At 37.8% G+C, this 16198-nt stretch overlaps 1 protein-coding gene across 6 annotated transcripts in view; it reads left to right on the top strand.

Annotated features, from left to right (window-relative positions):
• SYTL2 (synaptotagmin like 2) overlaps window positions 1-16198 on the top strand; it is a 53690-nt gene that overhangs the window by 30190 nt on the left and 7302 nt on the right. For 3 of the 6 annotated variants that reach the window (XM_064719936.1, XM_064719929.1, XM_064719920.1), the window contains exons 5-11: window positions 2346-2418; window positions 2965-3064; window positions 4086-4964; window positions 5569-5640; window positions 10966-11067; window positions 12004-12057; window positions 14698-14792. In XM_064719936.1, coding sequence (XP_064576006.1) covers window positions 2346-2418; window positions 2965-3064; window positions 4086-4964; window positions 5569-5640; window positions 10966-11067; window positions 12004-12057; window positions 14698-14792 — 1375 coding nt within the window. The other 3 variants (XM_064719896.1, XM_064719911.1, XM_064719903.1) reach the window with 3 other exon arrangements.

Below are 16198 nucleotides of genomic sequence, written 5' to 3'. Positions count from 1 at the left end.
CTATGTAAGTTGTGGGTAAACTCATTTTCAGACCTATTGTTGTAAAACATAGTTATAGGATCCTGGCTGTTGTTTTTTCTCTGCTTTATTTAGACCAGGGTTTTCAGTACGTAATGCCAAGTTGTTAATCTTTAATTATTCTATGCTAAATCCAAAGAAACATTGCATTAAAGATTATGAGATTATGTTTCATTGAATACACACATAAAGGTACCTCTCCACCTGTAAAAACTTCACTGAAGAATGTCTTATCAGTTTCTTGCAGCCCAGGGTGCTTAAGAGTATTTTTCTTGCTTAAAATGAGTGAGGGGTTGAAGTATTTGGGACCTAAACCTGAAAAGCAAAAATTATGATTGTCCTGTTCAGTAGTAGATGTTGCACAGAAGACACAAAATGCAGGAGCATATGAGTGTGATGCTCTCAAAAACAAAACCACAAGTGCTTTATAAAAGCAAGAACACAAACTTCATTTTCTGTAATTTCTTTAGTATGTGTGTCTATTTTCATACTTAAGAAATATATTAGAACTAAGGTTAAAAACAATAATGTGAAAGGATATTTTGGAAAAGAAAATAGAAGTTGCAACATTTAGCTCTTTGAGAACCAGAATCTTTTTCTTACTTGGCATCAGCAAATGGTAGAAAGAACAATAGTAATATGTTAGTAATCTGGTGTGTGCATGTAAGAGGCTGCAACAGTTACTGTCCTACAAAAATCTAAAACCAGCTAATTTTTCACCCTTGAGATAGATACCATTACAAAATCAGCTCATTCCTTAACCCTCTATCACTATACATGGTGGTATGTTTCTTAAAGGCAGTGTTGAATCAAAAGAGCAAGGAAGTGATGTAGAAGTTTATACTTCAGATTGCACCTGGTATTTTTTTGCAAGCCTTATGTTCACATTGCTCACTGTGGTCATTTTATCCTCTCCATAATTTTGTTTTTTCCTTTTGCAAAATGTAAGTGATGTCACCGATCAGACACACTTAGCAGTCCAGAAGCAAGTAGACTTCCAAGGGTAGTTCATCAGAGTGTTTTGGGGTTTTTTTCTGCCCTAAAGTTTGAGCTTAACTGTGCACCTTGCAGAAGATGGGGAAGTTGTCCTCTCCTCAGGAGGGCAGACTGGTACCAATTATCAGACTGGAGAATTATTTGTTAATGCAAGGAGATGAATCCGGAACTTGATGAGAGGTGGATGCTGTTTTTGTCCCAAGACACCTTGTGGCTCTTCTGCTTACCACCCTTAAGCCTTTTCACACATAACAAAGATCATTGACCAAAAAAGTACTTAGTTTTGGAATCTCTTTGTACATCTGTATTGGAAAAACCATAGGAATTGCTGTCCTTCCTAGCCTGATATATATTTCCTATCAGGAAATATAAATATTTTCTGCTTCATATTGTTCCCCCACCCCAAAATCATAAGTGTATATCTTGATTAATGTCAGTGTTTTCCATATAAAATTAGGATACTCAATATGGTTGTTCTGTGAAGACCATATTAAAATCCATGTCTAACTTCCATCTTCAAATACTTTTTCATATCTGAGATGTTTAGGTAAACTAAAATATTAAAAATCTGATTAGGAAAAAAACCTTGCATTGTTTTGCAAGTAGATTAGATATTTCTAGAGATAATATAGGAGCTGTCTCTTCTAGCTGTTTTAATTTCTCCATATCTGGACTATACTTATTATCACAAGCAATAACTTACTTCACTTATGCAAACAATCAAAAAAATTTGTACATCTCAATTGAAAGAATACCTTATAAACTGTACCTTTGAGGGGATGTGTTGCTATCTGTGAGATGTCACATCTTTACTGTAGTGATGATGGGATTGATTCCTCTGTTTTTTCTGACTTTGACATTTTGTAAAACTCCATTTTCCAGTCAGATTTTGACACTTTCCTCCAGTTTGATTTCAGTTCTAGAAGTACAAATGTAGGACAAGGATGAAGATGGCAACACTGATATTGGAGAGTAGTGATATTTACTGTATTTATACAGTATTTACTATAAAGATAAAATATTGATTTATATTTATGTTTATTTTTATGAATTTTATTCTGATATTTTAAATGCATCAAAAATATGGTTTCTGTCACACCAAGTAGAACTTGTATTGAATTCTTTAACAAGTAAACACATTTTTGCAAGGAAACAAAGCAGCAAGAGTATCCCTTTTCCTATAGGAATGAAAACAGGCTAAATAGAAAAACTCCAGTGCCATGTTTATATTTATATTTGAGTATGTATAAGTAAATCTTTTTTTTGCTTTTTCAAAAAGGCTTAAAGTAATGTTCTGTTTGCTGAAGTTGTTATATAATTTTCCTTTACAGTTCTAAAGAAGTAACCCCTGTGTTAAACAAGTCAGAGGAAAGACCTGTGAAGGCAGCAGTCTCATCAGTAAGGGTATGACTGGTGCTGAATATGGTAGAATTTATTTGCTTCAGTGGGAAACATTAATAAAACTTTGAGGAGGAAAGATAATAATTTGTAAAAAAATGAGGTTTTTTTGTTTTGTTTTAGAGGGAGGTAATGAAAGCCACTAAAGGTTCAGCACTAAAGTGCTGCTACACTTGTAATTGGTGGCTGGTTTTTCTTAACATTATTTCCAATTTGTTCAACTACTGAATGCGATTGGCCTGCTCTGTTCTAATATCACAGAATTAGAGATAAAATTATTTATCTTTCAAGACCTTGGAATTTTCAAGTATCTTTTAGTAGTGGCTTATCTCTGTTGTTGGTCAGTTCAGAAGAAAAAGATGAGGTTGTCACTGACACTTCTGATAATTTCCTGTTCATATTGTTTAGGATGTTTTGTCATGTATCCAATTTAAGAGGTATGCTTCAGACTCCTCACTGATGGGTTAGTGGGGAAGAGAAAAATCACAGCACTTGTGTCTATTTTGTGATGTAAGCATTTGACTGCAACAGTAATGTTTGTTCCTTTTTTAGCAAAGGAGAAATCCTTTTAATTCCACTGTATCAGATGATAACTTGAACAATGGGGAATCAGAAGACAGACCAGTCATTGTACCTCAGCTATCAAAGAAGGGTAAATGAACTTGTTTTGCAGATGACTGTGAATTTCCTGTAGGTTTATATGGAAATTATTTTTATTTCCATTGCTTCTTTCTGTAAGAGATCAAAACCTTTTTTGTCTTTAAGTATAGAGAGTTCTCAACTAGCTTATTTCAAACCTCATCTAAAGCATGTGAAAATACTCAGGAAATGGCAGTAGACATGAGTAAATGGATTTTGCTTCCTTTCTTTTACTCATAGTTTTAGTCAGTACTAAGCACTCCATCTGGGAGGGCTGCTGGTCTGAATTGGCAAGAGGACAGTGAAATTTCCTTGAATTTAGTGTAGCTGTTTTTATGACCTTTCAATCATTGCTGCTAATTAGCTTGACAGAAGCAGCCTAGCTCTCTTTGGTCCATAGTTTTCTCCTTTGTTTCCTTAGTCCTGTTTATTATCCTCCCTTTCCAGCAGTATTTTCTGCAAGCAAGTTGATGAGTGATTATATATCACAATACAGGCATTTGAAGTTGTAATTTAGAGTCATATGTGGCTATTACTCTCTGGTCTCTGTTGTGAAGCATGCTAACAGGAAAAGGAAAGATTTGCATAGTAGGAATACAAAACCCTTCATCTCCCTGCCAGGAGATTATTTCTGTATTTGCCTTGTTCCACATGACTGTGGAAATGGCCAGTTTCCATTTTTGTAGGTTACTGTTTACATTCTGACACTGAAGACGTGAATGTGTATTCAAAAGCTCCCCTTCCCTACAAACTTTGTCCCTTACAGGAATAATGCTGATAAAAAACTTGGTGTGCTCTATTTGGTATCATCAAATAGTTAGTGTTTCTAAAATAAATAACTGCAAGTTTTTAATTTGCAAAAAGTTCTATTACATAAAAATGAAATCAACACCTATATAAAATTACTGTGTTTTTGCTGCAGTTTTTTTTAAATAAACCAGTATAATCACTGCATTTCAGATCTGCACTGTCATATTTTTCTGTTTATGCTTACAAATGTCACATAGACTCATGAGCTCTTCTATGTCTTACAGAAATTTGGTCGCTCTCAGAAGACAGCCCACCTAAATCAAACTTACAAAAAGATGAAACAGAGAAACCTGAGAGGCCTTTTGTAGAACTTACTGATGAACCACAGAAGGAGCTAGTTAAGCGTCCTGTCCCAAAAGCTAGGAAACTAATTCACAAAGCAGCAGATTCTGGATCTCAAAGAGAAGACCTTGTTCCCAAACCAACCAAGCAGAGTGAGGGGGTAAATGGCATTGGTACCACACCCAGGGGCATTCTGAAGCGCAGCTCAAGCTCAAGTTCCACTGACTCAGAAGTTCGGGTCAGTCAGACCTTAGATGTTCAGAAAAAAAATGGTTTTGCTACTGCAACTATTTTTGAAGGAGAAGGTGAGAAGAACTCTCTTACGGAAGAAGCAGAAAACTCTGCACAAAATTCACTGGAAAAACTGAAACAAGTGAGGTTTTCATCTATCTCAGGTAAAGCAAAACCTCTGCAAAGCCCACAGCTACACCATGGTAAAGAAAAAGGAGAGCATGAAACCTTAAAATATGACAAAAAAAAGAATAGTGAAAATTATGCTATTCAGTCAGATTCACTTGGGGATAAGCAAATTCCTGCTGCAAAGCCTTTGGGAACCTATTCATCAGCTTTAAAAATTAAAATAGATGGCTTACAAGAAGACGCATCTGCATCCAGCCCTTGTGACAGTAACAGATCAGACTTCCCAGTTAATGAAAGCTTCCAGACAGATACAGTTACTCCCAAGAAACTTGAAACTCCACAGAAGACCTCCAGAAATGTCCTGTCAAACAGCAGTAATGAGCAGAGTGCTGATAAGACACATGATAAAAAATCCAACCAGATCTTGAGCCATGAATCAGAGTCACACAAAAACTTTACTGGTAAGAGTCTAGTAGAAGTGAAAAATGGAATGACATAGGATATAACACATATTCATTAATGTGGATCACTTGTAGCTAACAATTAACAACTAGGAAACAGTAGTAGTAGGAATGTGCTACTGCAGAATTAAATAATCAATATTTTTTAATATACTTTTATGATCTCCTACTGGTCATTGTATCAGAGCCGGTATAGGCACCTCTGTTGTGGACAGTATTTTAGTGTAGTGCTGTCAGTTGTCCTTGGGAGTAATTCAGATGTGACTTAGGGATTTGCCTATGGGACTAAACAAAAATATGCTGGATTGTCATCCTCTGTGTGCGTGTCACATGCAGCCTTCCTTCAATGAAAGCATGTCCTTTAAGAATGGGTTTAACTCATCTTCTTGGCTTGTACCCTCATAAGCAGTGACTCCAGTAGGATGCCCCAGAGCAGGAATTTTCTTCACACCATTGCCCATGGTATGGTTCTTTCCAAAATCACAGGGACAGAGAACTCTTTTTTCCACTAACAGTTAAAAAAAATTGAGAACTTTCTAGGTAGACCAGAGATTTTTAGTCATGTATCTGATTCATAACTCTGATAAGTTTGTTTACCTTGTAGATAGACATCAACTTTCTGCTGAAACAGAAGCACATGAGGCATCCAATACCAATTCTACAAGTGTTCAACAAGGTAAGCCTGATCTTGTTGAGGAGAGAGATGCTAAAACCATTTTCAAGCCTGGCAAGCATGCTGATGAACTCATGAAAGTGGATGATGAATCTGTGTCAAAAGTTTTAGACTGGTTTAAAAGAAGTTCTAGTACTGAAGATGAAGAAGTTGTATCAACAAAGTCCCAATTCAGGGAGCCCAGAGAGGAAGTGGATGTGTCAATCAGAACAGCAGCTCTTCCTACAGAGCACAGTGGGCCTGGCATGCATGGAAAAACAGAAGATACAGAAGAGAAACCATTTGGAAAGATGAAACAACAGAGCAGAATTTCATCTACATCCTTTACTTCAGAAAACATACAGCTGATAAAGGAGAGGGTGAAGCCTAAGACAGGGGAAGAAAATGAGAAGCAAAGTGATAAATTGCTGACTGAATTTGATTGTACAAGAGTTGAAGAAAAAGAACATGATCAAGAAATCAAACAACAAAATAAAAAATCACATCTCCTGGACCATCAAGGGCACAAGCTACCAGCTCAGAAATGTGAATCAGAGAAGGCAATACAAGAAAAAAGAAGAATAAGGGAGATCAGAGCATTCTGGGAAAGGGATAAAGGTATCCCCCATCATGGAGAGAAAGAAGTTAGTATCAATGCTGATGTGTCAGGTGGCCGTGCTTTTACAGGTCTCAGAGAAAGTGACCAGCTAAAACGATCTGCAGTGTATCTACCTAAGGCCTTGCATGATCAGAGCAAGAATACATCAAAAAGTCCTGAACTAAGTTGTGCAAGCCAGGCTTCAAGAAACAAAAGTTGCCATTCTTTTGAATCAAGACCAGGCCATGCATTTGGAAAGACAGAAGGGACTCTTCAATCTGGTGAACTCCCAGAAGCCAGTAACTTGCATCCCAGAGCTGGTGTTATTTCAGCTTCCTCAAAAAGCAAAGATGAAGATGAGAAGGAAACTCTTAAAGGGAAAGTTGCTGCTTCTTCCCAACAGAAGCCCAGCTTCCAGGTTTTGTCTTTAAAAGACAAGATGAATGAAAAGTCAAAGAATCAAATTTTAGATCCTTCACACTTCCAGAGTCTGAGAAACTTCTGGGATACTGGAGTTAAATTCCAGAGTAGCATTGACAGGGAAGATGATTCTTTGCCAAATAATACTAGATCAATAACCTATGAAAGAAAATCAAGGGAAGATGAAAAAGGCAGAGATAATGTGAGCAAGCAAGGGTTAATTCTACAACAAACCCAAACATCTGAGAGAGAAAAACCACAGAAACTAGATTCTGTGGTATGCAAAAAGTCTCTAGGATCTCCTATCCTAAAAGGTCTGAATGTGACACACACAAAGAATACAGACTCTCTCCAGCTGGACAGACAACCAATTATCTCAAAATCCCAGGAAAAGATGGGTCTTCGAGAGCAAGAAGTTAGAGAATGTACAGAAAAAAGCATTGTTTCATCAAAAGATCATCATGTATCCTTGCAGCTCCAGACACCTGGTGATAAAGATGTTTTAAAGGACACAGTAGTAGGTGATAAACTATATTTACCTATAGAAAAAGGGGAAAACAAGACTACTCCTTTGGATAAAGAGGAAGTTGCAGAGACTGTGGATAAAGTTGTTCTACCTAAAGGTGAGCTTGATGTATTTAAATCATGTCTAGAGAAGCTAGAAAAGGAAGCCTCTGAGATGTCATGTAGCTTAAACCTCAAAGAAAACCTTTTAAAAGGGGCACATTTTCAGTCAAATCAGTGCAAGGTTTTTGAGAGAACAGGAGACAACAGTCATGATATTTCTCCTGTTGATCAAGGAGAAGAAATAGGCAAAAGTACAGGACAAGGGAATGTGTCATCAACAGATAAGCATGAGAACAGAAAAAGTCTCAGAAAACTGTTTAGGGAATTTGAACCTCTGTATCTACACTATCAGGCAGCAGACAAGGATGATACTCTTGAGGGCTCTCAGAGGCCTCAAGCTGGTTCGGAGACCCTTCTCAAAGAATCCCTTGTATCTCAGCCTTCTGAATGCAGAAGGGTGGAAATAAAAACATACAATGACTCAAATAGTCTATCACAAAGTAACTGCAGTGTACAGTCAGCACACCAAGAAGCTACTGGTCAGCCTGAAGAGGTCCATGAGCCCATAGAGAAGTCTGTGGCTGGATCCAAGGTCAATGGCTTGAGTTCTGCTCTAGAGAAGTTGACGAAGGAGGCTTCTGAAGCACCACCTCCTAAACCCAAACGTGCTGACAGCGCACCATGGGAGACTGCTGAGGAGCAAGTTCAAAGGACAATGTATGAACACGGTGGAGAAGTGCTGCAGGAAATCAGTGAGACTGTAGAAAGGTCTGTTGCCCCATCCAGGGCCAGTGGCTTGAGTTCTGCTTTAGAGAGGCTGCTGAAGGAGGCCTCTGAAACACCCCTTTCTAAACCCAAATGGGCTGACAGCACAGCACAGAGAACTGCTGAGGTGCAAGACAAAGGCATGACTTATGAGCATGGTGAAGAGGTGCTGCAGGAAATCGGTGAGACCATAGAAAGATCTGTTGCCCCATCCAAGGCCAGTGGCTTCAGTTCTGCTTTAGAGAGGCTGCTGAAAGAGGCCTCTGAAGGACCACCTCCTAAACCCAAATGTGCTGACAGCAAAGCACAGAGAACTCTGGAAGTGGAAGCTAAAAGCACAACCTATGAGCATGGTGGAGAGCTAACTCAGCAAATCAGTGAGAATATAGAAAAGTCTGTTGCCCCATCCAAGGCCAGTGGCTTGAGTTCTGCTTTAGAGAGGATGCTGAAGGATGCCTCTGTAACACCTCCTTTTAAGCCTAAATGTGCTGACAGCACAGTACAGGGGACTGCTGAGGTGAAAGCTATGAGCACAGACTATGGGCATGATGGAGAGCTGGTGCAGGGAGCTGGTGATACCACAGAAAGATCTGCACTGTCCAACACTGAATATAGAGGGTCTGATGTTAATTTTCAGAATCCACCCAAAGAGGTCTCTGAAACACCAGCTTCTGTGCTGGAAAATATGGATCAGAAAATGCATGCTAAAATACAAACTAGTGTAAGTATACATGTTCCGTATCAACGAGACAGAGATCACCCTCAAGAAATACAAGAAACAATAGAAAAAATTTCTATTTCAAATATCACAAAATTTGGTGAATTCAGTCGCTCTTTAGAAAAACTTCTTCAAGAAGCATCTGCAGTTTCATGTCCAATCTCCAAAGATTTATATCAGCAAGAAGAATTTGAGGATCATACATTTCCCTCAGAAAAAGAGACTGTATTCATGGCAAGTTCACAGCCATGTGACACTCTAAGTAGCTGTGATACACAAATTAAGATAGTTCTCAAAGAGGGAGCTCCAGAAAAATATGTCAAAGCCTTGACAAATGATCTTGCAGTAAGTGAAATTGAAGCTTCTGGTCTTAAGAGAGAGGGAGCTACTAATAAAACAGGAGAAAGAAACATGGTTCCAGTTGATCTTCATCCCATGGAAGGCAAGACCAGTACAGTTGTAGTCGAACCATTCGAGATAAATGCAAAAGGGATGAAGGAAAGCACATTCTTGGAGGCTTCTGAACAGAACTCAGAATTTCAAGCACTCGTGAATTTTAGAAGAACAAGTACACCACTTAAAGATGAGAGCACCTCCCCCCAGCCAGAAGAAGCTCAGTTCTGTCTAATGTCGCAGCATGAGGATAACAATGAAGTGGAAAGCAACAACTTAAATTTGAGATCCAAGTTTTCAGATCAAAACTCTGATTCCCACTCTGGAACAGGAAGTTCAACTCGTGAGCTATCTGATTTCTAAAATTCATGGTGCTGAGTTAAACATGGCTACAATAATTTTTTTGTGTCCAGCTTGAAATATGTTAATGGAAAGTCTGCGTGATACTTTCTTAATTGAGAAATTTGGATATTTGCTTGGGAGGGGTGGGAAGAACTAATTAAGCTGGAAAGCATTTAACAGACACTACATTTGGGTAAGCCTTTTTTGGTCAGGATAGTTTAGCAGAATTAATCAATTTAGTCTTTGTGATTTATACTTTTTCTTATCCTGTGTGACATTGCCTTCAAATTAATAAATTTGTACCACTCAATCTAGTAATCCCTTCAAATATACTGGATTAAAAGAGGAAAAAAAAATCAGTGGCTCTCTGGGTTCATTCTTTAGTTCGACAGGCTAGTCTCTGAAAATAGATGCTTATCAGTGGAATATCTGGATATAAGGATAATACCAATACTCTGTGCTATTTAATATAGCATTGCTGCCTGTTGCACTGAAAAATGGCCATATCAATGAAGATGTCCATTTACTAGGATTCACATCCTTTGGTTGAATGGCAGTTCTAGTCAATGTATAGTGTATGGTAGTCATCAAAGACCTTAAGTAGAGGAGATAATTTTACCTTTTCAGTCTCATACTGAGAAAGTGGGAATATTTTCTTCTCCTGGAGAATCTGAGAAATATATGAAGTTCCCAGGGCCTGCCAACTTACATCTGAATCTATTTTGAAAGTGGGTTTCCAAAGAGAGTCAGTGAAAACATAAGTGAGGACAAAATCATACATAATTTGGTTTCACCCATAATTACAGGCAGCACCACTGTGATTGGTTGGTGGAGGGGGAGGAAAGTGAGATAGGGAAGAATGAAAGTCTGAAAGATTTCTGAAGGAGCTAGGTCTGTCTTGATTCTGTTTTTGGAGACAAGTGCAGAACTTCAGGGTTCCAAATAGATCCACAGCTCATTTTTTGTGGGGCTGGTTGGTTTGTTTGTTTATTCAGGATTTTTTTGGGTGTGTGTGGGGAGTTGGTTTTTTGTGGTTTTGGTCAGTTGGTTTTGTTTGGTTTTGGTTTTGTTGGGGTTTTTCGTTATTCAAGCATTGAAACAAAATTACTTTCACTGTGGAAAGACTATAACAGAAAAATTTACACAAAGGAAAAAATCTAAAATTTTCTTTTGTGCTGATTCATGAAATGATGGTTACAAAATGACTGCAATCTAAGTTAATTGAGTGCAATAGTTTCCCCAAATGCTGTTATTGGTCAGTAAAGATAGACCTATACCTACACAGGGCAAATCACTTGTCTATCAAATCACTTGTCAGACTTACCTGTCTCTGCTGATGACTGGGGGTGTTTAGGGAGAACAAATGGACACTTAAAATTAGATGTTTATTTTATTTTGAATTTATCTTGTATTTTCATTGAATGTTCACTGTCTTTGCTAACTGTCAAAATAGATTCTCATGAGAAACCTGTGGTTGGTTCTTCATTGACTTGCTTAAAGTGGCCTGCCTGTGTGTGCAGTGTTCATGTGTTTTGTCTTGTAACAGGTTCTGAAGAAGAATTAAACCCTGTTTTGATGGCTTTGAAAAGGAGTGCAGATAGAAAAAAGCCTTCCAAAAGTCTAGAGGACATTCCATCAGCCACCTCAAGTGAGCACAAAGCTTGTGTGTGTCTCCCATGACCCCCAGTTTGGCTTAAATGTGTTCATGCTGGTCTTCCATACAGCCCTGCCATGTCGTGGCTTTTGTTTTTGTTTCTCAATAAGCTGTATGGAGGCTGTACTTTGGAACCAAATTCTTTTCTCATATGGTTTAATTTTCAGTTCTTGGTGTTAATTTTAGAATATCTTCAGAATTGCACTGTAATGATCAGTGATTAACTGTTTCCTGGATAGTTTTTCAATTGTGGAAGTATTGGCAATTACCCAAATCAGTAGTGAGCAGCTACTGACATTCCCTCCTGGTTTGTGGCTTGGGTCGAATGTAGACAATGAAAGCATGAAAAACTCAGTTTAGTACTGGTTCATCTGTGTATTCTAGCAGTAAATATATCAACCTCACTCTAGAGAATACAGTGAGATAGTATTATACTTAAAATGAATTTCCAGCTTCCCTCAGTAGCCTCCTTGGACTCCTTGGTTTTTATAAATTATTATTACTGTCTCACTTCACCCTGCCCTGAGTGTTTTCATGCTTATCTCATGTCTAATGGGGAAGACACAGACTGAACTTATGAATTTGTGAACTGAAGTATGGAGATATAGATTTTTGAAAGATATTGCCAAGTAATTCTTCTAATACTACTTATGCTGCTGCTTGCTTCTAACCAGTTTCTAGGTTTTAGGTGTGCACTAACATTGTTCAACAACATGCTGACAGAAACAGTGTCACCATGAGACCTGATCCCTGCTTGGATGTAGGCTTTGAGACAGAATGTCAAGTAAAAGCCTCTCGAATTTAACCCTTCCTGTGGCTCTGCTGGTTTGTCTGTGGTTTTAGTCCTCATTACTCCTAATTTTGTGATTATCGCTGCCATCCATTTCATACTGAATAACAAAGTTTCTAACTGTTGTTTTTCCTGAACAGATAAAGAAAAAATAAATATACCAAAGGAAGAATTAGTTCTTAGTGCTGAAGATGGTAAATATCATTTGTGTCTGCATGGAAGTTTGTTGCTTTTTTAATGGCCTCTGCTCGCTAGTGAAGATTTTTTTTTTCTTTTTGTAACCAAGAATTATATTGTGTTTTTAGATTTGGTTAACCTCAGCATGGCTGGAAAGCTTTTGTAGAATTCTGTTGTGGTGTTTATTCTTAAGGAATCTATCTATGTCCTCCTGTATCTGTAGAAACTGTCCCACTTATCAGTGTATTCTTTTGGCCTTCAGTGATTCAGTCTATGAGTTACTGAAATCATAGGGAGCTTTGAACACAAGCTCAGTTGAAAGAAATTTGCCTCAGTAAATATTCAGTTTGTCTGTTTATCCATTGCATTGTAAAATCCAAGATGACTTTTGCTAGTGAAAGACATCTTTCAGAATATCTCAATTGGAAAGGAACCTCTCTTAATATCCCTGCCTTAGTCCTATAAAGTAGCATTATTCTGAGCAATAGATGAACTTCTAGATCAGCTACTACTGATATCATCAGTCCATTAGTGCATTATAGATGCCTTATAGTTAAATTTTTCTATATACCCTTAGAAATTCCAAATCTAAGAAAAATAAAAAGCAAACCTGTTCCAAGAATGTGTCAAAATAAACAGAATTGAAAGCCATCAAATAATATTTAATATAGCACACAATTATTTATTTACTGCATTGGAGCACTACAGTTTTAAAAGAACAGTTGTGTGCAGTTGTATTTTTTATTTCATGGTTTAGATGCTTTAAAGCATTGTGCATGCCAGTGGCCTATAGCAGCAATAGGATAATCATAGCATATTAGAATACCTACAATGCCCAGTAAAGTAACAGGACTTAAGCACCATCCTGCACTCTGCTTTCAAGTGGAGACCCCTACTGAAAGCCTGTTTTGGCATTCAGTGTGAATGTGTAGAGACTAACCTGAAAAGAGCAGGGGGAATTTGAGTTTAATTTGTTAAGACTGAAGTTATGAAAAAATGACACGGAGCCAAACTGATGGCTGTACAGTCAGAATAAGGCAAGTTGTCTTGAAAAGACTGTTCTTTTGGAACAGCAAAAAGACTAAATTTTTAGCTTGAACACTTATATTACACTCATATTTTGTCATGATCTAGCTCCTCAAAGGAGAACAGCAATGCAAAACACAGAAACAGAATCACAGAATTGTTTAGTTTGGAGAAAACCTTTAGGATCAGCAAATGCAACCTTTAAACCAGCACAGGCAAATTCACCACTGAGCCATGTCCCAAGTTCTGAATTTATGTTTGCATAAACAGAAAGGCTCCATGATGCACCAAAATCAAACAGACCTATTTAGGTCTGTTTGATCCATACAGGCCTAATACCTAAATCACTACCAACTATTGGAAGGAAAAAAAACCCACAATATTCATGTGGTTTGGGGAAGTAAAAAAAAAAAAGAAAAAAACAGAAAAATCCTACCTATAAAGTATACCAGTGCTATTTATGACCTCACAAAACTGTGCTGCTGAATGACTGTTAATACTGCACTGAGCAGGTCCGAAACCTGATCAGCATCAAGAGAGGACTCAAAATGCAGCAGAAAGTGAGTTACAGGATTCTTGCAGCAGATACTGGAGAGACTTTTCCTCTGACAACTGAACTAATACATTAACAATACTTTTTCATTTAACAAGTTACACATCTGGGCTAGATACTTGCTCTAAGTACTGCACCTAATTGCATACTGACAATAACTGATCTGTTGAGCACTGGTTGAGTTCTGACATCAAAAGCTTTGCAAAAGTTTCACTCACCTTGCAAACAATCCCACTATGTGCAGTGTTTCATTTTGTGCAATAAATATGTGCTCCTGTAGGTGCCTGTTTGTTGCCAAATCATTTTCTATCACATCATATTGATGCATCTCATAATGTGTATCCTGTTCATCTTTGTGTATTATTAAATATAAGAGGGGTTAGAGCATGAAAAATTCTGAGGATCACAAGCTAACTGCAAACTGGATTTTTGCAAGCCTAGCTTGTGCAATTAGGTTTTGTACAGTGAAAGAGCACAGAAATGAGCTGCAGTAGAGGTATGCAAATAAGGAAGAGAGTGCAAAAAAGTGCATCATTAATAAGATATGCATCTTATAATTAAGTAGGAATACTGGCAACTTCCTTGATCATGGTCTAGAATTGGCTTGATTTACACAAATTTGCCTATTGCAGTTAAATAGACTGAGTAAATAGAACAATGTTTGGTTTCTTATTGAGAATATTATGATAATTCTAATGTCAGTGATATTGTTAGTGCACAAGGGTGCTTACTCTTGTTTTAGGAAGAAAATCTAGACATTAATCTGCAATGATTTCCTCATCACTTTTGATAAGAATTTGCATGTAGCACCCAGGCTACCTCCTATCAAGCAACTATTCTGGTCCTGTCAAAGTTTGTTGGTCACTGATTTAGACAATTGCAAAGTAGATTATTCTTCCTAATTATAGCTTCTCTGAGTCCTGGGGCGGGGGGGAAGAAAACCCCTTGCATCCAAGCTGTTGTGCATGTGCATGTATTTCATCCAAAGTGGTTTGCTCCTAATTGTGTCCTGTTGTGGAATCTCATTGTTCTGATGTACAAACATGTTTTTGAAGCCTTTTGAATTGCTACTTTTCAGTTTCCACAGTGACTTCACAGCCTGATAAACCATTTTCCAACCCTGAAAAACTCAAAGGGCTGAGCAAGTCAGTACCATCATTCTTACAGGAAGAGGTAAGCTCCATCTCTGAAATGTTATCATTTCAGGTACCTGACCATTAACTCTGTGCAAGTAAAATTTCAGAACTCTATCAGAGGAATCACAGAATGGTTTGGTTTGGAAGGGACTTTAAAAGACTATCCAGTTCCAATCCCCCTGCCATAGGCAGGGACACCTTCCACTAGAGCAGGTTGCTCAGGGCTCCATCCAACTTGGCTTGAACACTTCCACAACTTCTCTGAGCAACCTGTGCCAGTGCCTCACCACCCTTACAGTGGAAAAATTTATTCCTAGTATCTTACCTAAACCTATCATCAGTTAGTTTAAAGCCAATTCCCCCTGGTATAATCACCATATATCCCTGTAGGAGGACTTAGGATTTTTCTGTCTTTCAAAGAGTTTGTGTAACCGGACTGATTATCCACACTGTTTAAGTGTTACTTCACTCTCTGGATTAATTTTGTGCAGTCCCAAACAGCACTCTCCAAAGCATGTTTCTCTTAAGAAGCTTTGCCCTGGGTAGGCTGGACATTATTCAGTCATTATTGTTGACCTCTGAACAGAGAAAAAATCCTGGTCTGCTTTTACTTAACAGAATAGACATAACCAGATTTTAAAGCAAATTGAAATGGTCTTTATTTGCTAAATGCTTATTTATATAAATAACTATTTTCTTAATATGTGTGGAAACTGTTGTTTACTAACCTTGTATCTGTTATGAGACGATCTATGACATCAGTTCAAAACTGTTTGAAAGAGTGGGGAGACCTTGTAAATTGTTCCTGAGTGGAATACAACAGGAAGATGAAGTTGTCTATAACAGCTTGCATAGGAAGGCACATGTGGGAAGGGGATCAATTCTTTAGTGCAGAAGTAGCATTGAGAAAGAATGGGCTTGTGAGTACATAACCTAATAATGTCCAAGGAAACAAAAGCTGCAATTCCCTCATGGAAAAGCAAAGCTCCACTTCCCTCTTGCAAGAAAGACTTTGCAAAATCCATTTGCTGTATCCAGTGCTGTTCTCTGAATGTTACCTTTTGGCCAGCTGCCCTTAAGAGAGAGTCACAGAGCTGACAGCATTTACTATATTACAGAAAAGACTGCTAAAAGAACTGAGCATTATCAATTGCATAGGTTATGCATGAGACAGTGACACTGAGAAGTTAAGTTTAATTGTTCCAATAAACTTAATTTTGTAATTTTTCTTTGCTACTTGAGATTTAAAACAGGCAAACAAACAAACGCCCAAATCTAGTTGCATCGCTGCTTAAAAAAATTGTCAGTGTAGGGTGTTCATCAAAAAAACTCCCTTTCAACTTTAAATGCATGACCTAATTCTAGAAATATTATTCATGTTGCACTACAAGGGAATTTAAATTCAGATTTCCACTGAGTCCCAACTTGCATTAAAATTCTGTT

Source organism: Zonotrichia leucophrys, chromosome 1, assembly GCF_028769735.1.
Source record: "Zonotrichia leucophrys gambelii isolate GWCS_2022_RI chromosome 1, RI_Zleu_2.0, whole genome shotgun sequence".
NCBI classification, from domain to species: Eukaryota; Metazoa; Chordata; class Aves; order Passeriformes; family Passerellidae; genus Zonotrichia; species Zonotrichia leucophrys.
Note: the sequence above shows the minus strand (reverse complement) of the source record. Positions and strands in the feature narration are given on the sequence as shown.